The sequence below is a fragment of the Dendropsophus ebraccatus genome, chromosome 15 (assembly GCF_027789765.1).
Source record: "Dendropsophus ebraccatus isolate aDenEbr1 chromosome 15, aDenEbr1.pat, whole genome shotgun sequence".
Taxonomy (NCBI): Eukaryota; Metazoa; Chordata; class Amphibia; order Anura; family Hylidae; genus Dendropsophus; species Dendropsophus ebraccatus.
In genome coordinates this window covers 39,673,444-39,695,254 of record NC_091468.1, presented here as the reverse complement: position 1 = coordinate 39,695,254, position 21,811 = coordinate 39,673,444, and the positions used below count along the sequence as shown (strand labels likewise).

Below are 21,811 nucleotides of genomic sequence, written 5' to 3'. Positions count from 1 at the left end.
TAGTATATAGACCCCTGTGTGTTCCTCCAGTTTTATATAGCCCCCCGTGTGCTCCCCCAGAAGTATATAGACCTCCTGTGTGCTGCCCCAGTTGTATATAGACCCCCTGTGTGCTGCCCCCAGTTGTATATACCCCGTGTGCTCCCCCACTAGTATATAGGCCCCCTGTGTGCTCCCTCAGGGGTATTTAGCCCCCCTGTGTGCTCCCCCACTTGGATATAGACGTCCTGTGTGCTCCCCCACTTGGATATAGACCCCTGTGTGCTCCTCCAGTAGTATATCAACCCCCTGTGTGGTTCCCCCAGGAGTATATAGACCCCCTGTGTGCCCCACCAGTATTATATAGACCACCTGTGTGCCTCACAAGTAGTATATAGACCCCCTGTATGTTCCCCCAGTAGTATATAGACCCCCTCTGTGCCCCACCAGTAGTATATAGACCCCTGTGTGCTCACCCAGTAGTATATAGCATAGTATATATAGTATTATATAGTATACAGACCCCTGTGTGCTCCCCCAGTTATATATAGACCACCTGTGTGCCTCACAAGTAGTATATAGACCCCCTGTATGTTCCCCCAGTAGTATATAGACCCCCTGTGTGCCCCACCAGTATTATATAGACCCCCTGTGTGCTCCCCCACTTGGATATAGACAACCTGTGTGCTCTCCAAGTTGTATATAGACCCCATTCTGCTGCCCCAAGTAGTATATAGACCCCCTGTGTGCTGCCCCCAGTAGTATATAGACCCCTCTGTGAAGCCCCAGTAGTCTATAGCCCCCCTGTGTGCTCCCCCTGTTATATAGCCCCCCTGTGTGCTCCCCCCATTTATATAGACCCCCGATATGCACTCCCCCAGTTAAAAAGACCCCTGTGTGCTCCCCCTCCCATATAGTATATAACACAATAAAATAAACACTTATACTCACCTGGATCTGGGCGTCTCCTCTTCTCTTCACTCTTGTGGCCGCAGGAAGGGTTTTCCCTGCGATCACAAGAGGCCGCACTCCCCTTGTCCTGGCGCCGATGCTCCAGTGATTTCACTGGAGCGCCGGCACCACAAGAACAAACCTGCCACTTGTGACCGCAGGGAAAACACTTCCTGCGACCACAAGAGTGACTGACAGGAAGGGGGCCAATGTCTCCCGCCCTGTCAGTGCTGCTGCATGTAACTATGAGCGCTCATTACGAGTGCTAATAGTTACAGTTCAGATGGCAGCAGCGAGCGGGGCAGCGGCCCTGTCCAGTGGTCTTGAGAACAAGAGCGGGGTGTGGGGCCCCCCTGGATGTTGGGGGCCCCAAGCAATCGCTTGGTGTGCTTGGTGCCAAAGACCGCCACTGCCCATAACACCAGCTTAGGCATCTGCTGCTGTGAACATGCAAGTGATCTTATTGTAGTCCGCACAGTCTAGCCGTCCAGATAGTTACATACTGTTCACAAGGAATAAAAAGAAAAAAAACAGATGCTTTGGAAATTACAGAAATCCAGTTGGATTCCTTCTTTTTGACTGTGAGATTGTAATGATAATACTGATCTCATCACAGATTAGACAATGGCCGCGTCCAGTCAATGGTCATTTACCCCACAGTAGTTATTGATCAGGCACTCTCAACCAGATCACATTATGAAACCTAAACTATTTATCTGACTGCAGGTTGTTTTATCTTCCCCAACTGCAAATATGGGACTCAAAGGGGAATTTCCATGTAAAGTTGTTATTCCCATCAATAGGTTAGGGAATAGCAAACTGATCAATTGGGGGGGGGGGGGGGGGGGGAATATATCTGAATGATACCAGATGTCTATTTACTGTATTTTACTATACCAAAATCTACATGTACTAAGATTTATACATCAGCCCTCAATAATTTGATTATTCCATAGGCCTCTTCAGCTATTGATTTTATTTGGCACGTTTTATTGCAGCACCCATATACAGCTCTGGAAAAAAGTAAGGGACCAGTTTCTAGTTTTACGATTTGAGGCTGGGTTCACACTACGTATATTTCAGTCAGTATTGTGGTCCTCATATTGCAACCAAAACCAGGAGTGGATTAAAAACACAGAAAGGCTCTGTTCACACAATGGTGAGATTGAGGGGATGGCCGCCATATAACAGTAAATAACTGCCATTATTTCAATATAACAGCCAATGTTTTAAAATAACAGCAAATATTTGCCATTAAATGGCGGCCATCCACTCAATTTCAACATTTTGTGAACAGATCCTTTCTGTGTGTTTTAATCCACTCCTGGTTTTGGTTGCAATATGAGGACCACAATACTGACTGAAATATACGTAGTGTGAACCCAGCCTATAAGTATGTTTTCTTATGCTAAAAAACGACTTTTATTCTAGCAGCAAAGTTTCAATGAGGCAAGGCCTAGAGCATCCGCTCCTAGGCCTGACAAAGATGAATATCCACCCCAAAGGAGTGACGACGGAAGAAAGGTGGGGAGAAAGGCGCTGCAGGCCTAGGAAACAGACCCTCTAGGCCCCACTTTATTGACACCGCAACACTGAAATAAAAGTTGTATTTAGCCCAAATACTGGCACCAGGAGACAGATAGACCCCAGGACCAGGCATGCATTAATGAACACAACAGAATGGTACCGGGCGTTTAGGAGCACGTCCAGCAGTACACAATCGCTTTCAGGTCTGGAGATTAGGCTGGCCATACCAAGGTTATTATCAGGTGGTTTTCATACACACCTTGCCTGACCTGGTAGTGTGAAATGGGGCATTGCCCTGCTGAAAAAAAGAATCAGAGTTGAGGAACATTGTCAGAGCGGAAGGAAGATAGATGGTTTAAAGGGGTTATCCAGCGCTACAAAAACATGGCCACTTTTCCCTCTCTCTTGTCTCCAGTTCAGGTGTGGTTTGCAATTAAGCACCATTCACTTCAATGGAACTGAGTTTGAAACCCCATCCAACCTGGACACAAGAGAGGGGGAAAAGTAGCCATGTTTTTGTAGCGCTGGATAACACCTTTAAGGCTAGATTCACACGTAATGGATCCGCAGTGGATTTCACGCTGCGAAAAATCTGCTGCGCATCTGTTACGTGTGAATCTAGCCTTAGGATAACTTTTGCAAACTTCAGTCTGGCTCTTCTTTACTTTGAATGGTTTCTTTCTAGCTTTGTGTGACTTGAGCCTTTCCTCTAGAAGTCTCTTTCTAACCTTCCTTGCCGTGCATTTCATCTCAGCTTCCATTTGCCATTTATTTTGTGGGTTACCTGATGTCATCCTGCGGTTGCTAAGTCAGACTGGAATGAAAAGACGATCATCATAGTCAATCGAGTTGTTTCTGCCCTCTGCCATTCTGTAGCTTTGTAGTCCCCAATGTTTGCTGCTTGACCTTGTTCTTCTAAAACTCTGTCTTTGAAATTTTAAAGATGGAATCAACCTAACGCTCCCTGTATCCCTCTGCCAGTAATGCCAGAATTATAACTTTCACTCAGGACTTTTCTTTTTAGCTCTATAGTTATTTTTTTTTCAATTAGATTTAAATTTTAGGTACTATTAAGACTGCTTTTGCCATCCAGCTGGTTCTAAAACAAGAGAATAATGATGACCACAGGACTGGGTTTTCTATTACTGCTCATAAAATAAGATTTGGTTCAGGCAATTACCCAGTCAGCACCTCAATACGTAGAATCTTGTGCATCAGTGATGAAATGGAATGGCTGGTTTCTTAATTTTTTCCAGAGCTGTACTTTTCTTCCGTAATGGAGCATAACAATAATTGTGTTGAATTAACAATCACTCCCATTCATTCCCAGCCAGGTACTCACATGTTTGGGGTCAGCTGTTGAAGCTGGGGGCTCCAACTCTATTGTAACTGGGCCATCATTCTGTATGTGTACTTGCATGTACGCTCCAAATTTTCCATCTGAAAACAAGTAAAATATTCTGTTACATTTTCTCAGGAAAGCCATTCTTCTGCTCATAAACTATTAGGGAAATTATATATAGTTAATTTTTTTCAAAAGAAAAGCGTAGATTTGACCATGTAAAACAAATGTAGAAATTTATAGTTAACATAGAATTCAAGTTAACATTGCTATAAAAAGTAATTATCTACCGTGAGTAAAGTGCTAACTTTCATTATTATTTCATTGTTCTATATTGCCATCTAGTGTCTAAAAGTTGTACTGCACTATAATATGTGGAAGGCTAAAGAAAGAACTTGGCACAGTTATTCAACACGCTATAGCATAGCAAGAGTTAAATTGAAAGGGTTATCCAGTGCTACAAAAACATGGCCACTTTCTTCCAAAGACAACATGACTCATGTTTACAGTTCAGGTGTGGTTTGCATTTTAGCTCCATTGCAAAACCTACACCTAAACTAGAGACAAGAGTGCTGCTGCCTCTGGAAGAAAGTGGCCATGTTTTTGAAGCCCTAGATAACCCCTTTAATGGCCTTTATCTTTAAAGAGGTTATCCAGCGCTACAAAAACATGGGCACTTTTCCCCCTACTGTTGTCTCCAGTTCAGGTGCGGTTTGCAATTAAGCTCCATTTACTTCAATGGAACTGAGTTTCAAAACCCCACCCAAACGGGAGACAACAGTAGGGGGAAAGTGGCCATGTTTTTGTAGCGCTGGATAACCCCTTTAAGAACATTAGACATTTGGACCAAGAGACAAAAGCCCAAGCTGAGCAGTACTGATCTAAGAAGAAAATGAAACTGGGAGAAACAGCAGCGACTGTAAAATTGAGAACTTGACAAGAATAAACCAAGTGGACTGAAAATAAGAACAAAAGAACTAGGAAAGGCCAAGATACTGAAGAAATACTGGGAATACTGGGTTTAAACATGTGGAGTGTACACTTTAATGCACACCGTACTGTAAATGTCAGGGATATTTATCAAAAGGGTTAATCCATCAGCTAAGCAGCATGATCGGCTGATACACATAACTGGATCAGCTATGAGGCGATTGTATAACTACCCAAATTAACAGAAAGCCGAAGATGAAAGTTTGGAAAAAAAAGAAAATAATACAAATAGGGGAGAACCTATTAACCACGTTGCCTGGATGGGGAGAAGCCTAAAGCCGTGTTCCCAGATGCCGAGGAACACATGTGGCTGAAACCATGCACCACGCATTTACAGATGAGCATGCAATGTTACAGGTCAACCAAGGCAACACTGCAGGGCTACTGGAGAATGCATGGGAGTGTGGTTTAAGGGGAAGTATATGGGCCCAGGAGTGGAGCCTGCTAGCGTAAGTGAGTGGCATCAGAATTACCTCTATTCCATCCATTTAACCCCCTGGATGCAGCAGTCAATAGTAAATACAGCATGAGTGTGGTTAGAAGCCCCCGCAGCAGTCTCTTTCAGACTATTGCCGCATGTGGAAATGTTCAGGTTATTAAAAAGTATTGAATGCACAAATTAGCTGTTTTTTTTTTTAATCTCACTTCCCCCCCAAAAAAAAACAAAAGGAGAAAAAAAAGCAAATACTACCTACCGCAGAACAAAACCAATAAAAATTACATCACCCTGTGCAAAAAAAAAGCCTTAAACATAAAGTTAGGGCTCAGTCACATCTAGACCCCATTCATCACAGATGCATTTATACTGTAAAGCGGATCTGTATTAAACAAATGCATCATCCGTTTAAAGCGACTCTGTACCCACAATCTGCCCCCCAAGACATTTGTACCATTCGAAAGCTGCTTTTAATCCAAGATCTGTCCTGGGGTTTGTTCGGCAGGTGATGCAGTTATTGTCCTAAAAAAACATCTTTTAAACTTGCAGCCATGTGTCAAATTAGCGTGGCCTAGAGTGTCTGTGCCCTAGGCCTGCACCGCCTTCCTCATCATTAGGAATGCCCCTAGATAGAATCTCGTCTAATCATTACTTGTCTAAACATTGCACATATGCAGTGTTTAGACAGGTGGTGATTAGGAGAAATCCTGGCCAGGGGTGTTCCTAATGATGAGTAGTGATGGAGGGCCGTCACAGGGCTAGGGAACAGACCCTCTAGGCCATGCCAATTTGACAAAGCGCTGCATTCACACGTACAGGATCTGCAGCAGATTTGATGGCGCAGATTTGAAGTTGCAGATTCAATGCAACATAACTCTGGGTCATTTAATCTGCTGCAGATTCAAATCTGCGCCATCAAATCTGGCGCAGATCCTGTACGTGTACAATAAATGCATCACCTGCTGAACTGACCCCACCTGCCGAACGGACCCCAGGACAGATCTTGGATTAAAAGCAGCTATCTGACGGTACATGCGGTTTAGGGGGGTCAGATTGTGGGTGCAGAGTCGCTTTAAATAGACTCCTATAAAAAGATTTAAAGTCCTTGACTAATCAAAATCTTTGACTTGTCAAAGTTTTTCACAATGACAGAAGCCATTTTAGTTACAAGAAATTTCTACATTTTAACCATTAAAGCTCCAGTGCAGTCTGGGACTCCATTGGCTGGGACAGACAAATCCAAAGGAACAAAGGAAATAACAGTGCACTGTACAGTAATCTCGGGCGAATACAACAGCATGGTAATTCAGCCAATCCCCAGAGACAATAATTTTTCCTACCTCCAGCATTCTTATGCTCAACCGACTTTATAAATAATACTAAATGACGACTTCTTTCCATCTCAGGTTATAGGAGTCTCTCGTCTACAATTTATTAACAGACAAAAATTGATTAAACGTTCGTATTGTTGGATCTGAACTGCACCTGATTCAATGGGGTTTTATTTCAGCGTGAAAATGTTTTTCACTAATCAAATGCTGCCATCCAGCCATCAGCGAGCGTCTCATCAGTAATCAGCTGTATGAATAGTAACTCTGCTAACAAAAATTAGACTCAAGAGCATCGAGAGCAGAAATACAGTAATCCCGGGGAAAATTGCAATCAGTGAAATACTGGAGAAATCCAAAAGACAAGATGTTCCTGCGGCAAATAATACACAGTGTTTCTCCTGCAGCCTAAATCTGAATGATTGCGCAGGTTATCATGGACGTCACCTAAATGCAGGTGCTATGGCATCCTATAGATCTATTACAATCTGGACTGAAAAATTAGAAAGCAATTGTCAGGTTGTGAGATCAGGCTACGCTTAGTTGAGCATATATTAACAATTACATTCTATTTTTTTTTATTTTTTTTGAAAGCCACAGTTTTTTTTGCTGCATATAGAATAATAAATTCATTTGGACTGTTGCAAAATTCTACCAAACTGGCCAATAACCAAAGTGGGGGGAGGTTACAGTTTCCTCAATAGACTTTTCAAGGCTCCTCAGTTTCAGTATAGTTAGTGTAGTTATGCTGTCTAATGCCTTGTTTACACAGACAGATATCTGAAGCCAAAGCCAGGAACAGACTACAAACAGAGAACAGGTCATAAAGGAAAGACTTAGAGTACTATTATACAAAACGATTATCGGCTATGCTTGGCCGACAATCGTTTTGTGTAATAGCTCATGTTGAAAGGCAACAATCAGCCGGCAAGCACAATGTTGGCTGAATGTTGTTTTAAAATAAGAATTAAAATCACGATAACGCTAGTGACGGTCTGCTGGCTGCCACTCCCTTCTATGGGCCACCCCAAAAGATTGTCCTTGCAGCCCCTCCCCCTGCTCCCCAGCTCAATGTTGGTGTGTTTAATAGCAATGACAGCAAGCACAGAGCAAAGAGCAAGTGAGCGATGACATGACAGGTCAACACTTGCACACCCCCTCACCTTCTTATCGGCCTTTCCTTTGTTATGAATACAGCCAATTCATTCCTATGGAGCCGCCAGAAAGAACCAAGTGCTGTACTGGGCTACTTCCAGTGGCTCCATAGGAATGAATAGGGCCAAGGGACACGTGCCATATCAGTAAATGTATTCATATCAAAGGAACTGCTGGCTGATACAGATTTTTCAGATCTGTCCTTCGATTAAAGCAGTAAGAATTGGTGTATAAAACAACTATACATGAAAAAATCTCTACATTTCCTGCACTGATGTGGTTATATGGTTATAACATTCTATTTAGACTCTGACATTACTGGTATATAGGACATTTCTTGCTGCCTATTACATGTATGGGGGCAGGGGGCAGAGAGGAGACCTGGATATCCCAGTGTTTACCGCTTCCACAAATAAATTGGGTGTCTATTTATACAGAGCTGCTGTAAGCTACAGCACAAAATATCCTAGAAAATAATGAGCACATGAATGTCACATCACAAGTGCAGCATCAGCACATATAGGGGACGGTGTACAGTGATGGATGACAGGTCTTACATTACTGACCTCCCACATACACATGCTGTATACACGAAGTGATAAAATGATACTCATACTCTCATACTTTACCAGGTTTCTGAGAAGACCAGGCACTGGGCACAGCTGAGGATATAGCAGCAATGGAAACAAGGCTTTTACATTCTTTATATTGCAAACAATTGGGCTGCATACAGAATCTGAGACGTCTTCTAGGAATTTGTGACACAAACATCTCAATGAACTGTATGCAAAAATACTTCATTGTAAAATCATGCCGGAGATTACACGGACTAAGGGTCTATTCACACGTCAGTATATTTTTCCAATCCGCAAATTTCAGTCAGTATACAATCCGCAAATTCAGTCCGTATTGCATCCGTATTGCATCCGTATTGCATCCGTATTGCTTCAGTAAAATACAGACCCCATAGAGTTGTATTGGATGTGTCAGTTACTGTCCGTACTAGGGTCTGTCCTTTTTTTTTTGCGGAACGGATTGCAGCCCAGTACACAACACGGATGTGTGTATAGGTCCATTGAAATACATTGGTCCTATATTATTGCGGATCCGCAATTAAGGACATGAACAGGACGTATGAATAGAGCCTAACAGTGTTGGACCAGCGCAAAGGAGGAAGATAACCAATGCATATAGTTGAAAGTCCTAAAGGCAGAAGATCTGCATATATGTCAGGACTGAGTGGAGGAAGCTTTACTGGCAGCTATATGCTCCTATATGTTGGGATAGGTTACTTTTATGTGTTTTGTTTGAAGAAGCTGCAATGTACTTGCAAATGCTGCATTACTTATAGGTGCAGTGCAAGGTCCAGCAACGCTGTGCTATTCAAATGAACAGGATGCAGCCGCCTTACCTTGTACTCCTGTTACAGACAGTATGAAGTTTTCAAGCACAAACAGACTTGCAGCCTCTCAAAACAGCTGATTGGTGGGGAGTCAGACCCACACTGATTTTATTATTGATGACCAATTCTAATGGTCCTTTTATTAAAGGGACCAATGTATGGCCGAAATGAGCGCAGATCATTGACTCGATCAACATTATTTTCATGGCACACATTTACATAGGTCAGTTATCAGAATATTCATTTGGCTGATAAGTCAGCCTGTGTAAAAAGCACTAACAAAAAGGCTGTCACCTTTTAGAAATTATAATCCCTTTAAGTCAATGACTGGGATAATCTGTTGTTATATAGTATTAGGGCTGTATTACATGCCCCAAACTATGCTATAGACCAGTGGCGACCTTGTACAGCCTACAGAGCCTATTACACAGCACAGTAATCGTGCAGCCCTGGCTGGATCATTTAAAGGCACAGTCCTGAGGGGATTCGGCCCCAACCCCACAATACCCATAACACCAAATGTCCAGTCAATGACAGATGATTTTGTGACAGGTCCAAGCAACTCAATTAGAGGGTAAAAGGATTTGTTCATTGATGACTGATCCCTAGCTCTATTACCTATTCAGCCAATAATTGCCCAATGTAACAGACCCTTTAAGTGATATTGTCCCCACTTTCCATATGAGCAGTTCTCAGCACCATTCTTAAACTGATATTCTGGACATTTCATATATTACTGTATAAAGGATTCCTTGGTGGTTTCTCCCCTAAAATGCATGTTATGGTTGGTGGACAGTGTCGTATGGGTGGGCTTCACGTACGGACGGACGTATATCCCTTGCCCAGCCCGCTCTACAGTGCCATGGGCCAGTCTTGAAGCATAGGCCCCGCCACCTCTGTGACTGCCAGATCAGAGGGGCGGGGCCTAGGCTGTGATGTAGGTAGAAAAATAGGGGGCGATAGTTGTTAAGCCCCGCCCCTACGGTACTGTCCACCAAAAATAACAAGCATTTTTGAGAGGAGAGACCACCAAGAAATCTTTTATAAGATGGGCTCTACTGATCCTAAGGTGCTCTATACACCTTGAACTTTTGTCAGCCGTTCCTAATGCTCACGGCGGCGGGTTTGGCTGACGTTATGGAGTGTATGGGACTCGGGATCTGGCATGATGGAAAGCCACCTCTTGACCCCTTTATTCTGGAAGAGGTAAGCTGCAGTCAGAGCTCTCTTGCTGAGGCCTAACCTCCATCTCCCCATAGAGAACACATGAACGCTCAGCCATGCTAAACATTCCAGTTTATGGGGATGATGTGGGCCAGAGGGACAGAAGAGACAACCAGTGGCTGAACGATTGTTTCACCATCAGTTATTGAAGGTGTATGGGGATCTTTACTTTTACTGTTTTTATTAATCCCCATCATTATGTTCTGAATAGAGAAATCATGACTCTTACCTTTGATGAGCTCTGGTTTGTAGGCCTTTCTCATCTGCTGCAAGAAGTCATTATAAAAGGGTTCGGCTTGCTCAGACGGCATGGCCATGTGGTAGTCGGGCTTGTTTCCTTTCAGGATACACTGTAAGGTGAACTGGCTGACACACAGTACTTCATACTGCTTGTCCATGACGCTTTTGGACCAGTGTTTACCGCTGTCATCCTCGAATATCCGGAGGTTCAGAATCTTCCTGATCCTGAAGAAACAAATAGATGGCATTTGTAATGTATTTGTTAATAAATAGTTTACATAGAAAACTGAGTCAGTGAATAGCTACAACATATACTGACAGGCGTGAGAAGCAAGACGAATATATCCTAAATGATCCTTATCCAAAGGAATCAGTGTTCTGTATGCATATCATATAGTAAATCCAGAACACATCTATAATTTGGTTGCTTTTGGCATCTGACCTGCTTTCCTTCTGCACCAGTTTAGTGAAATTGCTCCTTTTACATATAGAACAGGGATGGGGAACCTTCGACCCTCCAGCTATTGCAAAACTACAATTCCCATCATGCCTGGACAGGTAATATGTAATATAGTAGAAAATACTTACATATAGTCTACATCCTTCTGTGTATCTTCCACCGAAATTCCCAACAACACACAGATACCACGTCCGATGGAACTGATCTGTTCTTCACCCACTAAAGGAAACACATATATATGGTTACAGCTACACGCAGCGTTACTGTGAAGCCTCACTATTATGTATCCACTGAAATCTCACGTACACCTGCTACACTACAGCAGAAAACATGTAGTCCAGCACCTTGAATGGAGTAAAATTACGATTTCTTTATTTCCGTCAGGGCGGTACAGAGGAACAAACAAAAACACTTGATTGACCCGTTTTGGCGAACTTTCCTTGCTCACAAACTCTCTGAGAGGCCGGCCCACCTCTAATGACTATTCATCCGGTGCTCCACAGTGATGTCACTCCAGCACTGATCACTGCAGATGAATATATATTAGAAGGGGTGGGCTGGATGGGTGCACTGCGGGTGGTAGTAATCCCAGTGCACCAAAATCATACGGATTAATGGTCAGTTTACTCGAATGGATAATTCGCCCAATCGATCGTTTAACGATTTTGAAGCAACAATTTGTTTTTTACAATAATCAGCGTTTAGACGAATAAATCGTTAGAAAAATTGTTATTGCGATCGTTTTTAAGATCGCTTAAGCCCATCTCACACATAGGGTGAATCTTTGAATGACTGTTTACATGAAGCCATCTGTGAATTTTTAGCGAATAACGATTTGAGAACATGTTGAAAGATCAAAATGAACGATATCTCGCTCGTAGCTTGATCGTTCGCTGTGTTTACACAGGCCGATTATCACTCAAATGCCATCGTTATTGCGAAAATTCCAACAAAAATCGTTCCGTGTAAACGCACCATAAAGAGCCACATTCAGCAAGTTTAGCCCAGAGAACCTGCTGATATGCCGCAGAATTTCTTTACCTGATGACTGCACAGCTGGTAATGATTCCTCTCTTCTCCCCAGCAGTCTGTAGATTTCCCCTATGCTAAACAGGGGTTTAGGAGCATTTGGGGCGTCACCCGACCGCCTAGAGCAGCAGCTTGGCCCGCCCAGTCCACCCCTCTAGTGCCCCATAGTGAGCGGCACGGGAGAGGGCTGGATGGGCAGCACGGGAGGGGGTTGCTCTGGGCCGCCAACTATGCCTATTCATATACGCATAGTGAGCGGCACAGGAGGGGACAGACTGGGCGGGCTGAGCTGGTGCTCCGGGCCGTCGGGTGACGCCCCAAATGCTCCTAAGCCCCTGGTTAGCATAGGGGCAATCTACAGACTGCTGGGGAGAAGAGAGGAATCATTACCAGCTGTGCAGTCATCAGGTAAAGAACTTCTGCGGCATATCAGCAGGTTCATTAGGCCAAAACTATTTTTAATATTACTTACGGAAAGTTAGACAAATTTCTAATGTACATTAATTATGGGAAATGCACATATAGGGCTATTTCCCTTAATTTAGTAGGTCAGGGAGACTTCAGATTCTCTGAAATTCTGTGACGTCCTGAACCGAGGGGGTAATTACAATGGAGTGTCCAACAGGGGGCGCACTATATATATAAATATATATATATATATATATATATATATATATATATATATTATATATATATATATATATATAGAAGTCAATGAGCACCATTGACTTCTATATATAGTGCGCCCCTGCTGGACACTCCATTGGAATTACAATGGATGTGTATGTGAATGTAATATATAGTATGTTTTTGAATACATTTATGGAATACTTTGTCGAGCAAGGACACTTGCTCCCCATAGTATTCCATAAATGTAATCAGTCAGTACATTTGGAGGGCACCGAGCAGGGAGGGAGAGAGGTGCATCTACCTCCCCCCTCCCTCCCTGCTCGGTGCTGCTGCCATACATACACACTGTACTACTCCCCCATCATTTGCTCATAGTATGAGCAGATAATGGAGGAGTAGTACCATGGCCGATCTCCATGGTAAGCCTGCCGAACCGCCGCTCCCTGCCACCACCCGTCCGCCGCCACTCTGGACTATCGCTATTATATGGCTGATGCTGCTGATGCCGCGCAGGAGGGGAGCCACTCATCACAGCCCCTCCTCCTCCTTCTTCCTGGATCCGGCCAAACTTCAACCCTATCCCATGGCTCACTCCCCGCCCGCCCGATCACACATACCGGCTCCTGATGCTTCCTGGTGTTCCCGGCCGGCCAGTGTGGAAGAGGGGAAGCACCGGGAGCTGGTATGTGTGATCGGGTGGGCAGGGAGTCAGCCATGGGATAGGGTTGAAGTAGCGATAACCAAGCTACTACCTCCCATCACCTGCTCATGCTATGAGCAGTTGATGGGAGTAGTAGTCCAGAGCAGCGGCGGGGAGTGGCGGTTCCATTGGCTTACCATGGAGATCGGCCATGGTACTACTCCCCCATTATCTGCTCATACTATGAGCAAATGATGGGGGAGTAGTACAGTGTGTATGTATGACAGCAGCACCGAGCAGGGAGGGAGGGGGGAGGTAGATGCACCTCTCTCCCTCCCTGCTCGGTGCCCTCCAAATGTACTAGAAACATAAAACCTCCACTCCAACCACTGGGTAAAATCGGGCGCTGGTCCAAGATAGGAAAAAATTCCAAAATGGAGATAAAAAAGTATGTATATTTATTAAAACACTGTGTTTTAATAAATAAACATACTTTTTTATCTCCATTTTGGAATTTTTTCCTATCTTGGACCAGCGCCTGATTTTACCCAGTGGTTGGAGTGGAGGTTTTATGTTTCTGGTAATACCTGTTTGGTTTCTGGGAGTGGCTGCGGTCCACACACATGTGAGCATTGAGAGTTGTGCCTTGCATTTGCACAACCACACCAGGTGAGAGTCCTCCTATTACTCCCCTGCACTCACCCAAGTCTTGCAGACCCCACACATTGGAGCGCTGTTCACATTTATCTCTCCAAATGTACTGACTGATTACAAGGACACTTGCTCCCCAAAGTATTCCATAAATGTATTCAATCAAAAACATACTGTATATTACATTCGCATACACATCCATTGTAATTCCAATGGAGTGTCCAGCAGGGGCGCATTATATAGAAGTCAATGGTACTCATTGACTTCTATATATAGTGCGCCCCCTTCTGGACACTCCATTGTAATTACACCCCCGATTCGTGACATCACAGAATTTCTGAGAATCTGAAGTCTCCCTGATCTACTAAATTAAGGGAAATAGCCCTATATGTGCATTTCCCATAATTAATGTACATTAGAAATTTGTCTAACTTTCCATAAGTAATAACATATTAAAAAATAGTTTTGGCCGGACTTCTCCTTTAACCTCTTAAGGACATATGACGTACCGGTACGTCATATGTCCGCATTTGCACTTCAAAGCGCGGCGGCCCCGCTTTAAAGTGCCGCGATCCCGGGTGCCGCGAGTAGCCCGGGACCGCTGCTATTAGCGGGCACGGTCTGATCGCCGTGCCCGCTAATTAGCTAATCGGAGGCAGCTGTCAAAGTTGACAGCTGCCTCCGGTTACCGGAGGCAACGTTTCCCTGGGGTCTAGTGGGGGAGATCGCTCCTCCGGGACCTTGTCCCGGAGGAGCGATCTCCGTTACTGATGCCGGCCGGGGACGCGTCCAAGATGGCGCCGTCCTCGGCTCGGCACTCGTTCGTTTTCGGCTGCAGCAGCCGAAAGCAAACGAGTGCCGATCTCATGGATCTCTGCAGCATATCTATGCTGCAGAGATCTCAATGAGAGATCCAAGTGTATATACTAGAAGTCCCCCAGGGGGGCTTCTAGTATATGTGTAAAAAAAATAAATAAAGTGTTGTTAATAGTAAAAAGCCCCCTCCCCTAATAAAAGTCTGAATCACCCCCCTTTTCCCAGGTTTTAAATAAAAGTAAACAAATAAATAAATAAATAAACATGTTTGGTATCGCCGCGTGGGTAATCGCCCGAACTATTAATTAATCACATTCCTGATCTCGTACGGTAAACGGCGTCAGCGCAAAAAAATCCCAAAGTGCAAAATTGCGCATTTTTGGTCGCATCAAATCCAGAAAAAATGTAATAAAAAGCGATCAAAAAGACGTATATGGGCAATCAAGGTACCGATAGAAAGATCACATCATGGCGCAAAAAATGACACCTCACACAGCCCCATAGACCAAAGGATAAAAGCGCTATAAGCCTGGGAATGGAGCGATTTTAAGGAACGTATATTGGTTAAAGGGAAACATTCACCCCGTGGCCCCCGTTAGAAACAGACGAACAGTTACATAAAGGTCAATATACTTACCATATCGCTCCCGGTCCCGTCCCGGATCTCGTTGTTGACACGGAGAAATCGCCGATTCTTCTTCTCGCGCCCATTATGGTAATGAGCGCCGCCGGCCCGAAGTCCAGCCTTCTCCCCGCCTCCGACACTTGATTGACGCCGGGTCTTCTTCCTCCTCGTCTTCTTTCTTCTCGCCGGATCCCGCGCAGGCGCCGTGACGGTCGTTTTCGGCGCATGCGCAGTTCACAATTGAAGCCGCTCCACAGCTTCAATGTTTACTGCGCGTGCGCCGATTGTCAGAGCTGAAGCGACGTGTTGGACTTCGCGCATGCGCGGTACACAGGAACGTCACGAGCACGTATCCTGTTTACCGCGCAGGCGCAGAAGAGATGACGAGACCTTCGCAACGGCGCCTGCGCGGGAATTCGTGAGGAGACTGAAGACTGAAGACGTCAATCAAGTTCCAGGAGGCGTGGATGGGCGGCGACGAGAAGAGGACCTCATGAATAAGTTGGACTCGTCCGTCGTTTCCTATGGACGTTGGACTCATCTCAGCTCATTACCATAATGGGCGGGAGAAGAAGAATCGGCGATTTCTCCGTGTCAACAACGAGATCCGGGACGGGACCGAGAGCGATATGGTAAGTATATTGACCTTTATGTAACTGTTTGTCTGTTTCTAACGGGGGCCACGGGGTGAATGGTTCCCTTTAACAACGGTTTGAATTTTTTACAGGCCATCAGATACAATATAAGTTATACATGTTATATATCGTTTTAATCGTAACAACTTGAGGAACATGCATAACAAGTCAGTTTTACCCCAGGGCGAATGGCGTAAAAACACATTTCCCCCAAATAAAAGAAATGCGTTTTTTTTTTCAATTTCACCACACTTTGAATTTTTTTCTGGTTTCGCAGTGTACTTTATGCAAAAATTCAGCCTGTAATTGCAAAGTACAATTAGTGACGCAAAAAATAAGGGGTCATGTGGGTTTCTAGGTGGAAAAATGCAAGTGCTATGACCTTTTAAACACAAGGAGGAAAAACCGAAAACGTAAAAACGAAAATGGGCCACGTCCTTAAAGGGTTAAACTACGTAGTTCATGAAAACAGCAGCTGGGGGTCAAAGTAAGAAATTTACCTTTACCTCAGCACCCCATGCGCTACAGGAACATATCAGCAGGTTACATGCTTCCAACCTGATAATAGTTTCCCTTTAAGACAAAAAAAACTCTTTAAGGGTCCATTCTCACATACAGGATTTGATCAAAGTTAAGGACCTTTTACACAAGTTTGATTAGTGGCCATTGCTAGAAACACTCCTGTGGCCGATAATCGGCCTGTGTAAAAGTGATAACAAAAAGCTTATCAAAGAGGACGATCCTTGGCTGATTATTTAGAGCAGGTTCAAAATTTCTCGTCATCGGTCACATATCTTCCTGTGTACACAGGCGATGTAAGGAGCATGATAAGGGAAAGTGACAGCATGGATATACACATATATGTGTTGTCAGTTTGCAGATCACAGGCAGTGTATACTTACCATCCGGCATCCTCTTCTCCAGCTCTCCCATCCAGCCACTGACTTCAAGGCTCCGCCTCCTCCAGAATAACTGACAGCAGAAGGTGAGGCCTGAAGACAAGGCTGGACAGGAGAGGCTGAGAAGAGGATGCCAGATCACAAGCACCAGCGCACTAGGTAAGTATTCAACTGCTGTGTGATCTGCAAACTGACATCGGAGATATATGGTAATCCTTGCTATCAGTTTCAATGGCTGCACAAACGATACAAGAATCGCTTGTGCAGCCCAGCCACCGAATTTCACGCCATGTGAAGTCAATGCAAACGAGCACTCATCTCACTTGTGGTGGCTCATGAGCGACAAACCTCCACATGTTAAAGGGCCCTAACTAAATGATACTGTACCCTAAGGGAGTGTTCACATGTAGCATGTACGCTGCAGCTTTTATACTGTGTTCAGATGTTTCTTTACATTTATTCTTTTCGTACAGCTAAACACAACATAAAGTCTGCAGCGTATACCTTATGTGTGAATATAGCAAGGTTAGGCTGTGTCCCATGCAGCAATGAATGCGACCATGACCACGCTCCCACATGTTCACCGCTAGTCGCAGGATGTTAGTGAACGGTGCTGCGGTACATCATGCAACACATCCATGCAGGTTGCATGGGACTGCGCTTAGCTTGTGACTTCCCTGCTATTCTTTTAATAGACAAATGGCAGCTGTAATAAGGTCTGTATGCTATGGCTGATTATACAGCACCCAGCTTTCCCAGGCTCCTGAGAGGTAGGTCATATGCAGCACTGTAGGGAAGCTAGCTATAGTTTTGTCCACATTGGTTGTCCCCAGCTTTCTCAGGAGCAGACATCAGACCGAATACAACAGGTGACGTTTATTGTTAGAGGAAACGCAGTGTGTGAGCGGAGCCGTCAGCCGGCTCAGCGTGCGGCTACAGGAAGGAAGTTCCCGGGCAGCCGGTTCCTGCCGCACTGCTCGGGGAGGAGACTCCGCACTACGTGTCCCTTCCCTCCACCACACGAGTGACAGGACTCCGCCTGTCAGCAGCAGCGGCGACCAGGGCTCGGCACTTACCGGTCACACTGGCCTGGGTCACCCTCTGGATTACCGCCCTCATTGTGCCCTGACTGGGGAGGAGGAGGAAGCAGCAGTCGGCTCGCACTAGCAACTCTGCAGAACCTCCGTACGAATAACCTGGTGTTCTGGCGCCCTCTGGTGGCTGAGGGGGATTGTTACAGCTTGGTAGAACTGTCCTCGGGAATAGCACTTACTGACAGTGACAGCAGCGTGAACTCTCACCTGGAAGAGCTGATGTCCTATTCATCTAAGATTCCCCCATTCACATAGTAGGGAATCTGTGTGTGTGATTATCCATATCATGCATAACATAGGGGGTTGACTGCAGGTCTACACACCTGAATGAAAAGCACTATAAGGCCTCATTCACACTCTCATTTGTTTTTCAGGATTGTTTATCATGTCTGGAATCGTTGTCCGCCATTTACAAAAAAAAAAAAATTCTGTAGTGCATCCATGATTCCTGAAAATGGCATCTTTAAGTTATATTACCACTGAGTAAATCAGGCGAAGTGGCATGGCAGCTATGGCGCACTGAGGCAGGCGGGATTCCACCTGATTTACTCAGTGTGAATATACCCTTATAGTGCCAATTTGATGGTCTATCCTTAAAGGGGTTATCCAGCGCTACAAAAACATGGCCATTTTCCCACTACTGTTGTCTCCAGATTGGGGCGGCGCTCAGCAATTTTTCACAGAATAACACACATTACAAAGTTATACAACTTTGTTATGTCTGGGAATCGCCCCCTTCCCGTGTACCCGGAAGTGTGATGCAATATACATACCTGACGCGTATCGACCCCCGTCTTCTGCCGATGCAATCTTCGGGAGGCTGGCCGACTCGCTGCATTCCGGCCCCCCTCTGCAGCGTCATCAGCTGCTCAGCCGCGATTGGCTGAGCATAACTGTGCTCAGCCAATCGCGGCTGAGCACAGTTATGATGCGGCAAAGGGGCCTGGCAGGAGCGGGTCAGCCGGCCTCCCGAAGATGACGTCTTTGAAGAAGATGGCGGACGGGGTCGGGCGACACAGATCAGGTAATGTATAATGCACCACACTTCCGGGTCCACGTGCGGGGATGGGGGGACACGGGAAGGGGGCGATTCACAGACATATCATACATTACAAAGTTGTATAACTTTGTAATGTGTGTTATTCTGTGAATAATTGCTGCACTACCCCTTTAATTGCAAACTGCACCTGAACTGGAGACAACAATAGTGGGAAAAGTGGCCATGTTTTTGAAGCGCTGGACAACCCCTTTAAGACAGGTCATGTCATCACTGGGTTCAGCTCCTGGCACTCCCACCGATCTGCTGACTGTGAGCTCTGCACTCTATTCGCTTCCTGCCAGTAAAAGTTCTGGATATTCAACAATGGCAGTATTACCCCTTTAACATTAGTATATATGTTCACTGATCCCCTTTAAGGCTGTGTGCACACTGAGCAGAAGTGGCAGAGTTCTGCGGCGGCCGCCAGCCTCCCTGTCCTAATGACGTGTTTATTCTTCAGCGCGGGGAGAGGAGGCGCGCGAGCCTCCCATAGACTGTCATTATGATAGGGAGGCTGGCGGAGAATTCCGTCACTTTTGAATAGGTCAGTGATCAGCACAGTCAGTGGAAGGGAGACCCCTAGTGGCTGAAACTTTCCACACAGTTTTAGTGGAATAACCACATGTAATGGAAGTACACTACCCTTTATATAGTGGTCACAAATACTATTTAGGGTGCGTCCACACGAACAGGATCTGCAGCAGATTTGATTTGTTTGAATCTGCAACTTTAAATCTGCTGCAGATCCTGTACATGTGAACGCACCGGAACGCAAATGAGCACAATTTAAATGAAAAGTTAGTGATCATTTTAAGTGTATTGGTTGCTTTAAAAAAAAAAACTAAAAACTTTTGACCTGTCATAGAGAGTAGCTAAAGTAAGAGGGGACACAGGGCTCTGTGCTGCCACCAACAATTGTATCAAGAACTGCAGGGCTGCCCCTCAATCAAGCAATGATTACCAATACAGAACTACTGAAACCTCTCTGTGAAAAGACACCCTAATTGTCCTTAAGGACACAGAAAGATTATCGGACAGATTATCTGCCAAAGATTTGAAGCCAAAGCCAGAAACCAACAATAAACAGATCAGGTCATAAAGGAAAGTCTAAGATTTCTCCTCTTTTCAAATCCATTCCTGGCTTTGGCTTCAAATCTTTGGCAGATAATCTTTCTGTGTAAATAGGCCCTGAGGGTGGGTTCAGACTACAGAATTCCGCCGGCTCCATAGACACCATTCTATGGGCCGGCTGATTCCGCTATCCGCCGAAAGAAGTTACATGTCAGTTCTTTTGGTGGAATGCAGAATCCACCCGTGCATAGAATGGTGTCTGTGGCACGGGGGGAGAGGCGAGCGGCCATGAGCGCATACAGGCAATGGAATTCGGCAGAATTTATCTGCAAGAATTCCGTAGCCTGAACCCACCCTAAGGCTGCATTTTCACGTTCCGTGTTCCTCACGCAATGCAGATGTGGAATGCCTGTAACGGACTCTCCCCCACCCGGGCAGCATCTGTGATAAGATGCTGGGAGCGGGGGAACTGTACAGATATGCGCCGTGCTGTAATGACAGAGCCGCGCGGCTGATTTATTACAGCACGGCGCATATCTGTACAGTTCCCCCGCTCCCAGCATATTATCACAGATGCTGTCCGGGTGGGGGAGAGCCCGTTACAGGCATTTCTTGTCCACGGAACGTGTGAATGCAGCCTAAGGGTACAAACACACAAACCATATACGCAGCATATTTACTGCTGCAATACGCAGCAGATACGCAGCAGATTAGATCTAAATAACTGAACACAGCATCAAATCTGCTGCGTATTTGCTGCGTACACGGTGTGTGTGTTTGTACCCTAAGGGCGGGTTCACACTACGGAATTCTCGCGGACAATGTCCGCGGAATTCCGTCAGCTGTCCGCCCGCACATCTGGGCGCCTTTCCGCCGGCTCCATAGACACCATTCTATGGGCCGGCGTATTCCGTGATCCGCTGAAAGAAGTGACATGACACTTCTTTCAGTGTATAGCGGAATACGCCGGCCCATAGAATGGTGTCTATGGAGCCGGCGGAAAGGCGCCCAGATGTGCGGGCGGACAGCTGACGGAATTCCGCGGACATTGTCCGCGAGAATTCCGTAGTGTGAACCCGCCCTAAGGCAGGCTGGCTCTTAGTAGTGCTGTGATCACAGCAGCCTCTGCAGTGCAAGCGGTGATTACTATCCCTGCACTTTCCTAGGCAGAGAATCCTGTGTTTCTCCGGATACTGCTGGCGGGCAGAGCGCCTGGTTCAGTGAATCTACTAAGTAGTGTCTTGCACCTGTTTCCATAGTGCCTTAGGCTAATAAAGATTCTGGATACAATCTCATTGACTTTAATTTAACTGAATACCACAGCCAGACTGAGGGCAGGGGAGGCGCTGTTTCTGTAAAAAAAAAAAAAAAAAAAAAAAAAAAAAAAAAAAGTAAAATATCCTGCATAAAATCTGCAGTGGACCAGCACGTGTGAACATGCCCTGTAAGTCAATAGGGTGAATCCGTATACAATTCGCAGCATCTCTGCTACATGTGATCCCGCTTTTTTTTTTTCTTTCAATTATTCTAATTTTGGCGAAAACTAAAAGGTTTGTCAAATACAGCGAATAAACAGAACAAAAATACGCAAAAGCGTTATCCTCAGTGTCAGTAGCTGTTCACACACTGGTCCTTGCTGCCATCACTA

The 21,811-nt window shown here is 45.2% G+C and overlaps 1 protein-coding gene across 1 annotated transcript in view; it reads right to left on the bottom strand.

Moving 5' to 3' along the window:
- DTD1 (D-aminoacyl-tRNA deacylase 1) overlaps nt 1-18,171 on the bottom strand; it is a 96,757-nt gene extending 78,586 nt beyond the window's left edge. The window contains exons 1-4 of the mRNA XM_069954338.1: nt 18,036-18,171; nt 11,163-11,253; nt 10,564-10,799; nt 3,800-3,897 (exon numbers count right to left, since the gene is read on the bottom strand). Of these exons, the coding sequence (XP_069810439.1) occupies nt 3,800-3,897; nt 10,564-10,799; nt 11,163-11,253; nt 18,036-18,078 (468 nt within the window). The 5' untranslated portion in view covers nt 18,079-18,171. The remainder of the gene's footprint in view (nt 1-3,799; nt 3,898-10,563; nt 10,800-11,162; nt 11,254-18,035) is intronic.
- Between the last annotated feature and the right edge of the window lie 3,640 nt (nt 18,172-21,811).